This window comes from Trichosurus vulpecula, chromosome 1, assembly GCF_011100635.1.
Source record: "Trichosurus vulpecula isolate mTriVul1 chromosome 1, mTriVul1.pri, whole genome shotgun sequence".
Lineage (NCBI taxonomy): Eukaryota > Metazoa > Chordata > Mammalia > Diprotodontia > Phalangeridae > Trichosurus > Trichosurus vulpecula.
In genome coordinates, this window is record NC_050573.1 from 447,079,940 (window position 1) to 447,098,643 (window position 18,704).

The window sequence follows — 18,704 nt, forward strand, 5'->3', positions numbered from 1 at the left end:
ATCAGGATCTTTTCAAATGAATCCCGTATTCTCATTATGTGGCCAAAGTATTTAAGCTTCAGCTTCAGTATTTGATCGACCAGTGAATATCCTGAATTAATTTCTTTAATATTCCCACCCCTAAATCCCTCCCTCCTCCAAACTTCAGTTGAGAGCATCACCATCACTTCAGTTACCTAGGTTCACAATTTTGGAGTTATCTTTGACTTCTCCCATTCCCTCAACCCCTGCATCCACTCAGTGAAGCCTTGTTAATTATAACTCCATAACAGGCATTGCATTCATTCCTTCTCTCCTTGATCATAGTCTTTACCTCTGTGATGGCCTCATCACTCACCTGGACTAGTGAATATCCTATCTCTACCACCAGAGGTCATCCCACCTCCAGTCTTTCCCCTCTCCAATACAGCTTCCACATGGCTGCTAAATTGATAGACCTAAAATATTTCATACCCTGCTCATTTCACGCTTCATTCTTCAATCTTCAAAATCCTCAAAAACTCCCTCTTGCTTCTTGGGTAAAATATGGACCATGAAGCCTGTTTTATTTTTTATGACCTTTTATTTAAATCCCTCCATGTTTCCTACCTATTTGTCTTAATAAATACTAGTTCATGGACTTACATCATATTTCATATTGTTTATCTTTCCATATTCTTTGTTCCAATCACATGCAATTACTAACTGTTCCCTATTTATGATGTTCTATTTCTCACCTCTGCCTGTGCACAAGTGGTCCCCCATATCTGGAAGGTGCTCCTTCTGCTTCATAGCATCTCTAGCTTCCTTCAGAGCCTAGCTCAGGCGCTATCTCCTACAGGGGGCCTTTGCTCATGATCTTCCTTGTTGGTAGCTCTATTTTCCTTTTGAAATATTCTTTGCGTATATGTGTATGTACATATGTATATATATTTAAAATATATAAACACACACACATATATTTATTTACTTGTGCATATGTTTCTTCCTTCCCCTTCCCAGTAGAATATTAACTCCTTGAGGACAGGGATAGTTTTATTCTCATCTTTGTACCTCTAGGTTCCTTCTGTCTTGGTCCTTGTGGTATGTGCCAGTGGTGGTATATATTTCTGGGATTGTGGGTATGAACAGCGCATTCGCTTTGGTCACATACTTATAAATTGTTCTAAAGGGTTCCTCCACCAATTCATAGCTCATAGCTGTGTATTAGTGTACCTGTCTTCTCACAGCATTGTGCTTCCAACATTGACTATTCCCTTCTTTTATCATCTTTGACACTTTGATTATTGTGAAGGGAAACTCCAGAGTTGTTTAAATTTGCATTTCTCTTCTTACTAATGAACCAGAGCATTTAAAAAAAAATACAATGTTGATCATTTGCGTTTTTTTTTTTTTTGAAAACTATTCATAGCCTTTGGTCACTTATCTAATATGGAATCCTTTGCCCTTTTTTCTGCTGCTTCACAATAGTCAACATGGAAGTAGAAGTAGATGTCATAGAATTAAGACTCATTGTTATCTATTTTATGGGTCACTATGGCTAAAATTTCATCTTCTAATCAAGCTGTTGGCGATGATCCTCCTACTTAGTAGGCTTGTATAGCATTCAGTATAGCATACAGTCCCCCTGGTATAAAATCTGCTAAGGCTTATATTTTACTGACCTAGGGTACCTCCATGCTATAATAAAGCATTGGAGTAGGAATTTTCTAGAGAATATAAAGAGATATGACACTAATGATGATAATTCACATTTATGTAGTGCTTCTGATGAGGATGCTGTGTATGTGACTCTAAGCAAGTTAAATAACTTATTTGGCCCTTGTTGTTGTCGGGTCATTTCATCCTGTCTGACTCTTCATGACCCCATTTGGGGTTTTCTTGGCAAAGAGACTGGAGGGGTTTGCCATTTCCTTCTGTAGCTCATTTTACAGATGCAGAACTGGATCAAACACGGTTAAGTGACTTACCCAGGTTCACACACCTATTAAGTTCTGAGGTCAGGTTCGAACTCAGGAAGATGGGCCTTCCTAATTTCAGGTCTAGCACTCTACCCACTGAGCCACCTAGCTGCCCCTAGGGCCAAACTATTTGGAATGGACAGTTGATATGATTATGATCCTTCTAATATTCTAATAATATTGTTTCTTTTAAAAGTCAATTAAGATATTTGTCTTTTGCCAGAACTGTAAAATTGAGGACTTGGATTAGATCATCTTTCTTTAAGGTTTTTTCTAGTTCTAAATCCTATATTAGTGTGACAGCCCTGCCATTTTTTAACTATGATCCACCAGCTCTGCCACTGTGACCTTGAGGTATTCCACTGGGTTAATCCATTCTTGAAATCCTATCACAAATGATCAAAGATTATGAAGTTTTCAAAAGACATGCAAATGATGCATGTGAAAAAATGTTCTAAATCACTAATAATGAGAGAAATGCAAACTTTAACAACTTAGATTTCATCCTGAATTAGCAAAGATGATAAAAAGACAGAAGGAGTCAATGTTGGAACAACAGTGGAGAGACAGGCAAACAAATACACTGTTGTTGATGGAGCTATGAATTGCTACAACCATTCTGGGAAACAATTTGGAATGAATTGTTTATACCCTTTGACTCAGGAATGCTGTTGCTAGGCATGTACCCAAGGAAGTAAAAAAAATAGAAAAGTCTCATATAAGGTTTCCAAATACTCGTAGCAGTGCTTTTTGAGTTGCATAAAAATGAAAACGAAGTAGATGCCCATTATTTGAGGAATGGCTGAATGAATGAACTCTGGGCTATGAATATAATGGGATATTTTTGCACTGAAAGAAATGACATGAAGAATTCAAAGAAACATGTAAAGACCTTCTATGAATTGATACAGAGCAAAGTAAGAGGAACTGAGAATAATACAGCCAAAAATGTAAGAAGAACTGAGAATAAAAAAAGCAAAAAATGAACACAGTGAAGGAAAGGAAAGGAATACTAAAAAATCAAAACTGAAGCACAATGACCAATCTTGTTGGGAAAACACTGAGAGGAGCTGAGCTCCCTCTGTGCAATTTTTCTGCAGGTAGACAGGGCCATAAATCTGTTTTGCTTTAATGGCATCCTCATCTTAAAAGGGAGAATTCTAATGGGAGGTGGTTATTGAGAAATAGTGATGATATGAAAAAAAAAAAGAAACAAATAGTACCTTCATAGAGCCCCAGGGAAAAAACCATGATGTAAATTGTACCTCAATTACTAACATTTTGGTTAATGTTCAAAATAGCAATGAAGAAGAAAGCAGTATTAGTAATTTGTTACCTATGGTAATGCCTTCTTTTTATTTAACCTCATTCACAATACTTTAATAATTTTTCCTTCTTAAATCCTCACTTGAAGATTGGTCATCTGTGTTTTTCCATGTTATTGTCACAACAAAAATAAGAACTGTGTGATTCTTATCTCACTTTTATTCACGTTAAGGCTAATCTTTAGAAGTTCCATATAAAATGGAGTACAGTTTCAGAAAGGGAAGAGGTGACTGAAGTTGTCAGTTAATTTTAGTCATTATTCTTGTGAAATTAGTTATATGTAATATATCACAATATTCCTGACTCAAATATCCCTATAATTTTATTGACAAAATTTAAAACTAGTGTTAGCATGGTCCCTGGCACATAGTAGGGGCTTAATAAAATATTGATTGATTGAAACCAGAAATAGCATAATAAAATCGGATACTCTTCAAATTACTGTTCCATTAGGTTTATCTATGGAGGTAGTACATAATATTAGATTAGAATCTCTGTCATGGTCCTTTCTTTACCTATTACAGAATGACTTCTTACTCTTGGTCTGTATCTTTTTTTTTTTAATTTAATCTTAATTTGTGAACTGGTAGACTGAATAGTATGTGCAGCTTTGTTTGGTTCAGTTGTAATTTGGAAAAAAAGTGTATTTGATTTCTTATGAAAAAGGATATATTTGATGTACTTAAATGTTAGAAGTACTAAATTAATGCATTTAATTTCATAGATTTTACTGATTCAGAATTATCAAAAGAAGAATTAAGGCAACGGCTTCATGATGTTTTACAGGTAGGTTCTTTGATCTTTGCTGATGTGAAAACTGTATTTGAATCCAAAATGGAGATTTAAGTACTTTTAAAGGCATATGGAAGGCAAATGTGTAAGTTTCTAGATGTTGTCACTAAGTCACAGAATGTTCCCTTTTTCAGGCTCAGGGTCATTGCCCTTCACCTTCACCCCCATTGTCTCTCAAAGGGATTATGTTTGGTAATGAACCCTTCAAGCTTCCTCTTTCATAGCTCTCTCTTTAAGAGTATGGCCATGCATACATCCCTCACCCCCTTCCTCGGTCTCCCTGCTTTCCTTAAATGTGTAGACCTGAGTAGCTTGCCCTTGAATACAGAAGAGCGTACAGTAGGATGGAAATGAGCATTTTCACAAGGGCTGACTTTTGCAGAGAGTGAGAGGATTGAACATGAGCAAGTAGGTATGAAGCTGTGGTTGTAACGATGAATGTTAAGTAACTACTGAGTTTTGACTGCTATGGAATGCCCTCAAATGATCTAATGAGGGGCAGCAAGGTGGTGCAGTGAGTAGAACACTGGCCCTGGAGTCAGGAGGATCTGGGTTCAAATCAGGCCTCAGACACTTGACCCGTACTAGCTGTGCGACCTTGGACAAGTCACTTAACCCCAATTGCCCTGCCTTCCCCCCTCCAAAAACAAACAAAAAAACCAAAAAAAAAATGATCTAATGAAGATGGACAAGAGCAAAGTCTTCAAAATTCTAATCATGCTGATTATTTGATTTGCAATGGGGCATTCAGTTTTTAACCTGTAGGTCATTTATTTATTCATGCACCGCTCTGAGGCCATAAATAAATATAAGCTAATTGAATTTACGTTTTATAGATGGGTGTGTAGAGGAGAGAGGGGAGCCTAGCCTTATTTTTTCTGCACTTTTCCTTGTTTAGGAAGTAGAGGTTCTGCGAATTGAGCTTGAAGCATCACAAAGACAACTTGAGGGGAAACGGGAAGCACTGAAAATTCTCCAAAGCATGGTAAAAAAAAAAAAAACTGATTAAAAAATAGTTGTAATCATGTACATGTATCTTCAAGTGGTATGGTTTCCAATTTTTAATGTTAACCAAGAATCTAGTTTTTTTAAATTCTGTCTCTGCTTTTTGCTGACCCATTTTTTTTTACCCTTTTAATTTATTCACTTGCTCAGTTGTATCATTCTCAATCACTACAAGTTGACTGACTATAAAATTGTTTGAGCGGTCAGCTATGAATGATATGAACTTATAGAAATCTGCTTTCTCCCATATAAACTTTGGTCTTTTGTTTTCCCTTAAGGAACTACGAATAGAGATGAGATACAGGATTTGAGATGGAAGTGAGAGGCTATTTTGCTCTTTAAAAATTAATTTATTTTTATTCTGAACAAACACTAAATAAAATAAACATTTCCATGTATATAGTAGAACAGAAAAAAAGTGGCTTGTAGGTGAAACTGTGAATCTCTTTTATATACAATTTGCTTTTCTTTTTAATCATATGCCATATGATTATAAAATATATAATAAATTCATTCTGTAGCTTTCAAAGTTGTCCTGTTCATATTTTTTTCTAGACTTCTTTCTGTTAAGAGGGAAATTTTTAGCATAGTAGAAGTAGTAGGGAGGCCTTCCAGAAATTTTTGGTTGGGAGACCAAAATTCCTACCTATGCCACTTGTGTTTGTCCTTCGTTTTTGAAGAGGACTGTGACATCACGGAAATGATGGCATGACTTACGGTTGACTTTGATTTAAGTGAGGCAGGACTATGTAAGGTCCCCAGCCTCACTTTCTCCTCCAGACCCATCTGGGTCCAGTGGCTAGATATTATTCAGGAAGATGGGAATTTTTCAGGTTCTCACTTTGAATGAGGTAAAGCCCATTCAGTAAATAGGCCTCTTTAAGAAATGTGTCAAGGGGATAGCCCCTTTAATTAAAAAAAAAAAAATCAAACTGGGAGGGAAAGACCCTCAGGGTTACTGTTCCAAAGAGAAACAGTTACTATTGACATTCACTCTGAGACAGGAGGGTCCAAAATCTAGCCATTAAGTGGAGGTTGGGCAGGGATCTATTGTGGTCCAATCTCTGAGCTCCAGAGTGAAAAGGGTTTAAGGTTTGGTCTTTGAGAAAGAAGAAAGAAACAAAGCTATGTTACTATATTGATGATATAATACTTCTTTTTTTAGCTATTAGAGGATGAAATTTATTTTACTAGAAAAGATCTTTGCCACAGACATTTGAGAGTAGTCTAATGTGCCTCAAATTAGAAAATTTCTTAGTTGGTATTAAAACAATATGTTAAAAAACAAAAAGTAAATAAAAAATAAAAAACCAATATGTTATAGAATATTGTGCCAGAGTTGTTTTATAATTTATTATTTCAGTTGTTTCAGCATTAACCATTATGTAATTATCTATTTTATTTTTAAGTTAAATTTATATTCTCTTATATCCTATGTAATTAAAAAAAACCTTCACTATACACATAGAAATGATTATTAGTGAGCTTTAAACAAATAATAGTTAAACTTTGTTTTGGCTAGGCAATATTTGATAAAGCTACTAGGCATACCAAAGAAATACTTCAAAAATCAGAAGAACAGAAGAAATCTTTGGAAAAGGTAAGAACTGCTTTCAGAGGAGACCTGTATAATTAAGCACAACTTTAAAACTAAAATCTACATTTATTACTTTCAGCTTTTGAGGGTCCAGGTTATGAGGCTTTCATCTTCCTCTTTCTTGTTCTTTTCCCCTTCCCTGTTTTGCATTTTGCTGAATAATTGTTTTAATGGAACTTACTACATTCTGACTTGTATTATATTTATTTGGCTAATAGATTCTTCTCAATTACATTCACTTGATTAGATTTGAAATTTAGCTGGTATTTAAAATTCATCTGGTGGAAGTAATCTTTGCTGTCTTCAGGGGTGACTTCACAGTTAGGTGACACAGTTCAGGAGTTTTGTACTTTTACTGGATTTGTTTGTTCTCCACCTCTGTGCTAGAGAAGTTGTATTGTCATTGAGATCAAGAGGTAAAAAAGCAAAACATATGAAAGTGACGTCAACAGCTCCATGTGCTCAGCCCTGGAGTTCACGTGGTACAAACCACCTGGCAAGTGTATATTTATGTGAGAAACTACTGAGAGGAATGTTTTATGTGTCAGCCTTAAAGGTATAATCATGACTAACAAGATGTTTCAGTAATTCTGAGAATATTTATCTTGTAATCAACCATTTAACCAGTTATTTACATTAGATTAGAATGGGTTTATGATTAGTCATTCACTGTCATGAATTTGGTTTTTTTTCTTTCCATAGGAAATAAATGCCCTGCAATGGGAAATTGAATTTGATCATGATAGATTTAAAACTGTGGAGGAATCTTGGGCCCAAAAATATGACAGGTTTGTATGTGGTAATATTACATTTTTTCTTTTCAAATCAAAATAAATCTTCAAAATGAATATAATTTAACTATGTCTCCCCTGTCTCCCCTTTCATGTTTTAATCCTAAACATGGATGAGGAATAATTATGTGTTTTCTTTACCACCAATTCCGTGTTTTCCCGTTAATGTTAGTATTTTTTGGTATTTAAATTTTGCTTCTATGAAAATATTTTTGGAAGTTATCAAGTTTTCCCCCTTTTTCTGCTGTCACTAACACACAGCATCTCTTCTTTGTTAAATATGCTCTCAGAATGGTAGGGGCATTGTCCAAGTATTCATTCATTCATTTGATTGCTTAATCTATCTGTCTGCTTCCTTTCTTTGGGCAGTATAGGCAGGCCCTGTCTGGGAAACCATGAAACTGACATACTAACTTGTGCCTAATAAATGTGCTGAGTTAATAGTGGAAAGTGAATTAATTTGCTCTGTATTTGTAGAGAGAGCATGTTTCACTGAATTGCTAAAATTTCTTAAGCAGTCATAGACTGTTGGCCTGAAGATGGTAGGGAAGTACTAAAGAAAGCATCTAGAATTTCCACATGACTGTACTGATGAAGTTAGGGAACCATAGGTTGAGGTTTAGGGCTTCCCGGGACCCCAAAATACCAACATGCCAGGTCCCGCTCGAATGAATTTGACTCAAGCCTTCTTACAGCTAAAGGAAAACAAAGTTTATTAAAGATTCGCTATATTGGGTAGGGTCTTAAGAAATTGCACCATTTGTGACGTTCGTACTGACAAGCTGGCCATATTCAATCTGCTGAGCTAGGCAAGATGAGATGTATACAGAAAGACTGTGGGAGGGATCAGAGGTGGTTCTGGGGTGACAGGAGGAGGGGTTTAGGGAGGGTTTTGAGGGGGAGCCTAAGGAGGAGCTTGATGGGACTGGGGTGAGGTTAGACTCCAGGAACCAAGAGAATGGGATTAAGGGTGGGAAGTAGCTAGAGATGGAGGGCTAGGCTAGGTTAAGAGTAACCTAGAGATTTGGGCCTAGCTGTAATGAAAGGTTTATGGCCTCAGGCAAATACGTCATCAAGTGGGAAGATTCAAGGAGAGTTAGTGCAAATATTTTGACATTCATTTTAAGTTATAAGTTCTGTAAGTTTTTAATGCTCTAATGAAATGTAAAACCTCTTTGTCCTTCAGCTTTCTTCTCCCCATGCCTTTTTTCCTACTTAAGAGTATTTTATTTTTTCCAATTACATGTAAAGATAGTTTTCAACACGTAATTATTACTCATCCATGAATATTCCAACTTTTTTCCAATTAGAGGTGATTCACTAGGAAATTTACCTGGTATAAAGTGCGCGTCTTGGAGTCATGAAGACATGAGTTGAAATACTACCTTAGACACCAGCTAGCTATGTGATACAGGACTTGCCCTCTCTCCTCAGTTTCCTCATTTGTAAAATGAGGATAATAAAAGCACCTACCTCACAAGGTTGTTGTGAGGATCAGATAAGATAACATAGGTAAAGTGTTTTACAAAGCATTATTTAAATTGATGTGGATTCCTAAGGGTTAAAAATAATATTAAGGGTTGCTTTTCCAGTGCCTTGTGAGGCCCCTCCTGAGCCTGAGGGCATGCTAGAGTCTCTTTCCCCTTATCTTGAATTACTTCTTGGTCTCCCCTCCCACCCCCACTGTCATAAAATTTCCTTATCTTGTGTCATTTGTTGTCCTTATCTTGTAAGACTTATCCTATTCCTAAATCTCCAACCCCCATAAGAAACCCTAAAATCATCCTATAGGCTGTATAGCTTTTTGTCTATATAAGTCTGGTTCCTTCCCTACATCAGTGCCTTTGTTTAGCTCCTTGCTAAATCTCAGGCCCACTGCTTTGGCGTCAATAAAGCTCCCAATGGCTATAGAGAAGGTCCAAGTGAATTCTTTCACATTAGATAAACCAGCTCTCCCAACTCTGACCTCATCAAAATGTTATTATTATTTTTTTATATTATTATTATTATTATATATCATAATATTACATTATTATCTCTTAAAAGAAAAAAAAACAAAATAAGATGATATTCCTTATCTGTCCACTTCTTTTAAACTAGTGCTGGACATATGATTGATGTGCAAATCACTATTAGATTCAATTGAAACTACAGCAAAACAAAAAGTATCAAACAGGTCTGTGCAGGAAACTCAAAAGGGTCAGAGATGCTTCCGGAGAGAATTACTTCTTGAATAAAGCAATTTACATAAATTTAGGGGAAAGAGAACACTTTAAAATGACCACACTCCATTAAATTGTCTTTATTTCACTGTTACTCATAATTTAGAAATTATGTACTAACTACTTAAATATAAGAAAAACTAGGTTTTGTATTCTCATTATCATGATGATTGTATCGTAACTCAATTGAAAGAATGACATCATCAGTCATAATTTATAAGCTAAAATTTTTTTCCTTTAGAATATGCTGTGAAAATTCAATCCTTAAGGAAACTTTGAAATTAAGAACAGAAGAAGTTAAAAGGCTTACGTCTGAAAATGCAAGTGAGTAAAAACATTTTTTTGAGGATTCTTTTTTATAAATATTGACTCAGTGAAAATTATGAACAATTACACAATTAAGAGAAATCCATTAGTGAAAGCTACATGTTATGATTTTGCCAGAACCACATATGTTCCTGTTCTTATCAGCATATAATTATTTGATACACGGGGAGACTGAAAAACCCAATGGTGAATTTAATGATTTATTTCTTGAAATCTAATATTAAGATTGGAAGAATTGAATATCCTTAAAATTTAGGATAAATGACAATGTGATTTTGTGAAAAGGTCAAATCCCATATCACAAAATATCATTACAATAGAAATCCTTGTATAACAAAAAAATTTCCGACACAGCCAATGGTGTACTTATTTCAAGCAATAGGGAGGCAACGTGGTACAGAGTGAAGATCCTTGGAATTAGAATCAGAAGCTCTAAGTTCAAATCCCAGCTCTGCCTCTTACTACCTTGGGCTAATTATTTAACCTCTCTGGGCCTCAAGTTTTTTCATCTATAAAATGAAAAGATTGAATAAGATGACCTCTAAGATCTTGAACAGTTACAAAACTCTTACATTTATGATTCAATAAGCATTACAACAAAATTCTATTATAATAAAGAATTTGGATGGTGACTTGAGTCCTTTCTAACAGAATTTCATGTTTGTCTCTGACTATATACAGGATGTCCCAAAAATCTTAGTGCAGTTATAACCTTTAATAGCTTAAAACTACACTAAGACTTTTGGGACACCCTCTACATGTCATAATTTTCTATCCTGAAATTTCCCATTTATTTACATGAAATATGTAAATATTATAAAATATTAAATGAATTCCTCCAAATGGAAGGCTACCTAATGCGTTGAGAACCCTTTAGTTCTCTTGACAATTGCATGAATTCCAATGAAACTTGTGAACTATCTGTTGGTTATTCCTCAAGCTCTCTACATGACCAGGCTCTCATTTCTCCTGAGTATATATATTTCTAATGACACCCTTTACACTGTTTTTCAAGTGCAGTTTTTGGCTTGTTATGTGTTATAGTCTGCTCACACCCAACACTCATTGACACTCAATTTTAGTTCTTTGGAGACTGGTTTCCCATGGCTCATGGCCATACAATGCCAAGAGAATATTGATCTTAGGGTCATTAAAAGCACTATATAGTTTCCCAAAGATAATTCAGCCTGCTCACTTCCTCCTGTTCGATTTTGGGCCCAAACCAATGTCTATTTGTTCTAATCCTGCCTCAGACACTTAATAGCTACATGACCCTGGCCAAGTCATTTAGCCTCTTTTGCCTCCATTTCTTCATCTGTAAAATGAGGATAATAATAGCACCTGCCTCGCAGGATTGTTGTGAGGATGAAGCGAAATAATATTTCTGAGGTACTTTGCTAACCTTAAAGTACTGTATAAGTACTAGCTATAATTATCATTATGGGCAGTGTTTGTTCATGATGTGTGTATATATACACACACACACACATATATATATATACATATACATATATGTACACACATACATATATACACACATACACACATATATATAATATATACTTATCTGTATGTAGTATCTTTATGTGTGTGTGTGTGTGTGAAACTTAATCCCATTTGCCTCAGTTTCCTCATCTGTAAAAGTGAGCTGGAGAAGGAAATGGCAAACCTTTCCAATCTTTGCCAAGAAAACCCCACATGGGGTCACAAAGAGTTGGACATGACTGAAAAACAACTGAACAAATGTATGTATATATCACTCCTATACCCTGCCAAATGTCTTATTCATACATACGCACACACACGTATATACACATCACAAACACACACCCGTATATATGTGTATACACACACACATACACTTATGGACCACCTTTCTGAGTTGTCTACTCGGTGGCGTATTGGACAATAAACATATCTTTTTCTTCTAGTTTTGTATTTTCTTCATCTTTGCTTTGACAAGTTGATGATCTGACTATACGTTGGTAACTGATTTGAGAATGAATGAATCTCACATTTGAAATGATTTATTTTCTATCCATCAAAATAAAGTGTTTCATTTTTTGTTACATTATTTGTTGCTCACCATGTCCCATGCCTCCCCAATTCCTTTCTTAAAGAAATTATGAGTATTTTGTCTAGTATGAGGGCCTTTGGTGTGTCATTTCTTATTCATAAACAATTATTATTAAACATATTTTTCACTGTCCTTCTTTGCCCCCTTGAATTCAAGTCACCTCAAGTTAAAGTAGATTTTGATTTAATTTTGAGGGTCTTATCAGGTTCACAGAATTTCCCTGTGTCCTTATCGCTTTGTGACAGATTTTGTGCATAAGCTACAGTTTTCACAGTTGTCTTCCTGCACACAATTATCATGAGCACTGCAACACGAAATAACTAAATGTCCCATGAAATGTTTCTTGTTGCCTTTGGATGCGTGATAAAACCAGCTCTGCCAACATCCTAATTGGCATCTCCAAGGAGTAACTGTGAACCATCCTTCCATTTAGCAGCAACTTCCTTTTTTATCATCTGGCTTCATTTATAGCAAGGAATTTCAAGATTAATATGATTCAGTTCCTCTGGTAATATGTTCCCTATTTAGTCACTGGTCAAGGAGCTCACATCTCGTATTTTAAATACCGAGAGCCAATTTGATTTTTTTTATGAGAGTCTAAAAACACGTGATTCTTAGTACTTCTGTCTCCTTTTTTCCTGCTTCTGTCATTATAATGAACAGTAGAGAGGCAGCACAGGACTGAGGACCACTTTGTACTTTTCTTTGTATCCTAGATTGTCATGGCCAAAAAATTTCCCACCAAGGGGCCAGCCTATTGGTTGTTGAGCTTTCTCTAGTGAAGTAGGATGGTTTTGGAAAAACAGACTTTTTCTCTTGTTATGACTATATTTGAAACCTTTCCAAGGTGAAGGAGACTTGTCCATTTTCTCTTTAATGGTACAGGTTTCAATTGATCAATCAATCAATTAAATACTTATTAAGCTCTTGAGTCACAGCCACTGCATGATGAGGCATCTCAGAAGGTCTTGGGATTTGTGTGTACCAAGAGAACCCATCCATCAAGATATGTGGCTCATCTATCAGGATATGTATCTTAGACCAGAGATGTCAAACTTTTGGCCCACAAGCAGCCTATAAAACTCCATAGTGTAGCCAGAATCAGATTAAAATCTAAATTGGGAGATGTTTAACAAAATAAATAAAAACACAGTACAACATAGATAATATTAATTTGTAGTTTTCTAACCCTAACAGATCCCCTACAGGGATCTATTCATATTTGAGTTTGACACTACAGTCTTAGACAGAAACTGCAGATAGACATAGATAGATAGACAGACAGATAAGCAGGCATTTCTATGTAAAAATTCACGAGAAAATGTAGAAGTTTTGTCAATTTAAAATGCTCAAGTGGATCTGTGATCTTATTCCATGTGATGCAGGTCACAACCCTTCTATTCCAGATCTTCCTATGTGATTCTTTTTTTTTTTTTGCTTAAAATTTTAAAAATGAATTTTATTTTTAATTTATGGAATAAAACAAGCATTTCCATAACATAGTATAATAAAAAAAGATGATTGCAAATGAAACTGCATATCTGTTATCTACAACTTACTATTCCTTTTAAATATATAATAATCATGTAAATTTCTTTTTTCCTTTTTTTCTTCCCTTCTCCTGTCACCCCCCCCCAGTAGTTACCATTAGACACAAATATGTATATTTATGTAAAATCATTCTATACATACTTATATTAATTAGTTCTGTCTCTGGATGCAGGTAGTGTCTTCCTTCATATGTCCTTTGTAGTTAATTTGGTTTTTAACAATAGTCAAAATGACTAATTTGCTTAAAGTTGTCCTTAAAACAACATTGCTATTATTGTATAAATTCCTGTGTAATTCTTGTCCATATCCTCCCTACCATAAATTTGCAGAGGAGGCACCTGATGTGCTGGGAATATTTCCTTATTTTCTCTTGACATTGTGCGTACAGTAGGGGAGCACACAGACCATACGGTGTTTATTCCTTGTTGTCACCAAATGACTGGCCCTTATTATTTTCCACTCATACATTTCTTTGATGACTCTCTTTATTCTTTCTTCTTTTCTAATTTGTGATTGCTTGTTGGTACTTCATCACAGCCTGCTCATGTCTACCATGCCTCTCTCTGTTTTGCCCTTTGGGTGATCCTTCATTTCAATTTTTGGAGATTATGGTCTCCCATTAATTTTTAAGAATATAACATCTTCAGAATAGTATTAGAGAATAATATTGGAGTTTAAAAAATAGGGCTTTGTTTCATAAGAAGAATTAGAACTTGGCATTTTCCCAAAGGAAATCCAGCCTGCTCTCTTCTACCTGCTCCATTCTGAACCCCACTCATTGTCCATTTGCAGAATCTGCCTGAGACACGTGCCTTAATGTATGAGCTCTCTCGGTGTCCACTCCAGACTATAGGCATTCTGCATCCACTGCATCGTGGTTGTTATTGTTGTTGTTTTAACTTTGTTTTTTCCTGCGTGGATAGCTAAGCCATCCCTTGGGTGAGCATGAATTCCATTCAGGAGGCTATCAGTAAAGGATCAAAAGAGAAAATAAAGTGGTATCCATATATAGTTATATCTGTTAAGTCCTAATAAACTACTAGGTTGAAAGAAGAAAGAAAAGCATCTTAGTCACAAGTTCTTAACATTGGGTCCATGGACTCCTATGCAGTCCATGGATAGATTTTAGGGGGTCTGTGAACTTGGATGGGAAAAATTACATTCTTATTTCGATATAATTGGTTTCCCCTTTAAATTTATGTATTTGATTTTATGCATTTAAAAACATAATTCTTAGAAGGAGTCCATAGGCTTCACCAGAGTACCAAAAGTCCATGACACAAAAAAGTTAGGTATTTCTGACCTAAATCAAAAGAAGGTATTGAGAAAGGAGATATTTCAGAGTAGTATTAAACATTAAAATTCTTTTCTATTTATAAATCACAAAATTAAATTATTCCTAAGTGCCTCAAGGTGAGCTCTGCTCTCACAGGTATCTATGTTTGGAGTGAGGTGGAGAAAAATCTTCAGTTAAAATAGTTCTAGGGACTCATTTTCGAAATTCTTTTTTTTTTTGGAGGGGGAAGGCAGAGCAATTGGGGTTAAGTGACTTGCCCAAGGTCACACAGCTAGTAAGCGTGTCATAGGCCTCATTTGAACTCAGGTCTTCCTGACAGCAGGGCCGGCACTCTATTCACTGCACCACCTGTCTGCCCCTAGGGACTCATTTTCAATACAGAAGCTTTTACCTTGAAAAATAAACGGCTTTCTTTAAGTCTTCTGCCACTCAGTAGGGAAATTTCCAGTTTCATCCATGTGGTTTGTAAAAAAAAATGTGACCAATAGAAAAGTATAAACAAGGCTGGCTAGGTAGACAATTTGCCCCTGTACCATGCATCTTAAGATTCTGTCATTGGATAAGTGCCACAATCATCAAAACCTCTGGTGAATTGCACCCAGCCATTTAAAATTCTTCGTTTTGAAGGTTTTTACCTGAAAAATTGGAATAATTTCCATAAGTGAGTCAATTCTACAGTTAAGTAGTTAGGATGCCTCCATATTGTTAATAGCAACAGTAATGTATATTTATTTAGTTCTCTATGCTTTATAAGACCCTTTCACATCTCTTCTCTCATTTACTCCCTACTACAATAGTTAGTAATGAAGTTGATTTTCTTTGTAATGCTAAGTTCACTGGTCCTCCACATCCAGTCAACCTCCAAAGCACTCCCATTTTGTCAACCACATTGCTCATGGCCATTCTACCTCCTTCCATTCCGACTGTCATTATCTTAGGCCCCCATTCTTGCTCTGGGCTATTGCTACATTTGCCTGTCTTTGCCTTTGCCTCCCATATAGTCTCCTTCCCCATAGCCCATCCTACATTCTGCTGCCAGAATAATGGTCCTGAAGCATTCATGTCACTCTCTGGCTCAAAAAAGCTTTAATGTCTCCCTATTACCTATTAGAATCAAGTCCATGGCATATAAGGTTGTCCTTCCATTCTCTGACCTAAAACCACCTATCCAAACTCCTGTCCCCTCGCTCTCCTTTTGCACATTATGTTCTAGTTGAAACGGACTATTCACCATCCCCTGAGCATGACCCATGCTTTCTTGCCTCTGTGCCTCGGTTCACCTTCTCCTCTTGCCTGAGATTCCCTTCTCCTACCCTCACCCCAATGATTTTACCTGTTATAGTCCTTCTTGGCATTCAAAACCTGACTCCAATGCCACCTACTACCTGATTCTCCTCCCCAGAAGTTCTGTTTCCCTCTTCTTTACTCTCATAGCATTCTTTTTTCCTCTCCTCTAGTGTTTAAAAACAATATTATAGCTCATTGTGGCTTGCTCAGTTCTGTAACTAGACTGCAAGTTCCCTGTGGACTGGTTAAGATCTAGTTTTGATGATCTTTTTTTTTTTTGATCTCTGACAACAAGAACAACAATACAGTAATCATTCAATAAAGCTTTGTTGACTTGAATAATACCTTAGAGGAGGAGTAGGGAACTCTCTAGATCCTTGGGTGTGGCCTGTTGGCAGAGTTCAAGTTTTATAGAATAGATCTTCTTATTAAGGGGATTTGTTCTATGAAGTTTGGATTGAGTCAAAAGGCCGAAGCCAAGGACATAGAAGGCCACATGTGCCCTCAAGGCCACAGGTTCCCCACCCCTGCCTTAGAGTATTCATGTGATGTCTAAAGCAATGACCATGGCTTGTGGTATGGCCTTGGCACGGCAATCTCATTTATCTTACATGTTCTTTTCCCTAGCTTTGAATCAGCAGTGCCTGGAGTCTGTTGCAATGCTTGATATAAAACAGCAGAAGCTTGTTCAGGAAAGCATGTGTCTTAAAAGTGGCTCCACAGAGGTTACAGGTCTGGAAGTAAGTGTGTAAGAATTTTGGACAGCATGGGATATGGGGAAGAGAGAGGAAAACTTTTCCTTCTTCTTTTATTTTCTTTAGATTTAAAGTGCAATGGCACAATGTGACTAATATGGAAATAAGTTTTGCATGACTGCACATGATTAGCCTGTATCAAATTGCTTGCCTTCTCAATGACGAGGAGGGGAGAAAGGGAGGGAGACAATTTGGAATTCAAAATTTAAAAAAAATGTTAAAAATTGTTTTTACATGTAATTGGGGAAAAATGATATATTAAATAAATGTTAAAAATAAATAAAGTGCAGTTGCAGTCTCTGGCCTCTCACATCACCTGTTTTATCCTAAATGGATGTTGTTCACCCGTAGTTATTTGCAAGTTGTCCCCTCAGTTAGGTTGTGAGCTCCTTGAGAGCAGAGATTGTTTTTTCCTTTCTTTGTATCCCCAGCACTTAATTCCGTTTCTGGCACTTAATTGGGCACTTAATACATGCTTCTTGACTTGACTTTAGTCTCTTCATACCTGGGGTGAGAGAGCAACCTTGCTTATGTTGGGCAAACATTTCTTGCTTCAGTGATTCTGTTGCTGTGTTACAGTCTTCTTATGGTTGTTGTAGCACCATGATTCGAAGTGTCTGGCCTACCCACAAATTCCGGGACAAAAGTTATTTCTGTATATAATATGTGAATTCTTTAAAAATATTTTTGTTTTTCCATTTAATAATATTTTATTTTTTTCCAATTACATGTAAAGATAGTTTTCAACATTCACATTTATAAGATTTTGAGTTCCAAATTTTTTTCTCCCTCCCTCCCTTTCTTACCTCTTTCCCAAGATGGCAAGCAATCTGATATAGGTTATACATATTTCCACATATAATGTGAATTCTTAAGAAAAAAGTTGAATGTGTTTTGTGGTGTAGAGTTATTGTTAAGAAAGCTAGAAGGACAATGGAATTCTGAGATGTCTGTCTGTCTATCTATCTACCTGTCTACCTGTCTGTCTATCCATCCACACATATACACACACACATACAACGCATTGCCTCCTCGATGAGGGGGAGGAGAGAAAGAGACAATTTGAGATTCAAAATTCCAATTCTAAATTCACAATATACACATATATGTACATATAAAATGCATATGTGTTCATGTTGAGACATTTATGGGGGTGTGTCTTCTTTGCATGTTTCACAATCCTATGATGTCACTGATCTTCTTTGAAAATGAAGGACAAACAGCGACAATATAGGTGGTGTCTATGAATATATGCACACACATAGATAATATGTGTAACCATATGATAATTCTCTATTATGCCATCCTCAGTATATGAGGAACATGTAGAACTTAGAAAAGAATGATGGTATGATTTGAATGGTTGAAAAAATAGTAATAAGAAAAATAGCAATAAGAAAAATAGGCATAAGAGAATACTAAAAGAGTGATGTCTTAATAATCCTTATACAGAGGGGGTTGCTCCTCAATGGGGAACTAGAAAGATCAAGTACCGAGGGCTCTACACAATTGGTGGTGGGAATCTGATGAGAAAGAAAACCAAGTACAGCTGTCTCTTATCTCTTGATAGAAGGGGACATGGATAATTTCAGCAAAAGTGACTAATACAAAAAATCTTTTCTATTCATTTATAAAATGTATTATACGGTTGAAATTTTGGAGTCAGTTACGTTTTGCACAGGTAAATATTTAAAATTAGTTGGTAGTCACTGAGTACACACACCTGATAGTGGTCGA

The 18,704-nt window shown here is 36.0% G+C and overlaps 1 protein-coding gene across 3 annotated transcripts in view; it reads left to right on the forward strand.

Moving 5' to 3' along the window:
* Positions 1 to 18,704, forward strand: part of CCDC125 (coiled-coil domain containing 125) — a 55,780-nt gene that overhangs the window by 22,000 nt on the left and 15,076 nt on the right. For 2 of the 3 annotated variants that reach the window (XM_036748013.1, XM_036748019.1), the window contains exons 3-8: positions 3,991 to 4,052; positions 4,957 to 5,043; positions 6,586 to 6,663; positions 7,363 to 7,448; positions 9,915 to 9,997; positions 16,840 to 16,952. In XM_036748013.1, the coding sequence (XP_036603908.1) occupies positions 3,991 to 4,052; positions 4,957 to 5,043; positions 6,586 to 6,663; positions 7,363 to 7,448; positions 9,915 to 9,997; positions 16,840 to 16,952 (509 nt within the window). The remainder of the gene's footprint in view (positions 1 to 3,990; positions 4,053 to 4,956; positions 5,044 to 6,585; positions 6,664 to 7,362; positions 7,449 to 9,914; positions 9,998 to 16,839; positions 16,953 to 18,704) is intronic. The other variant, XM_036748025.1, reaches the window with a different exon arrangement.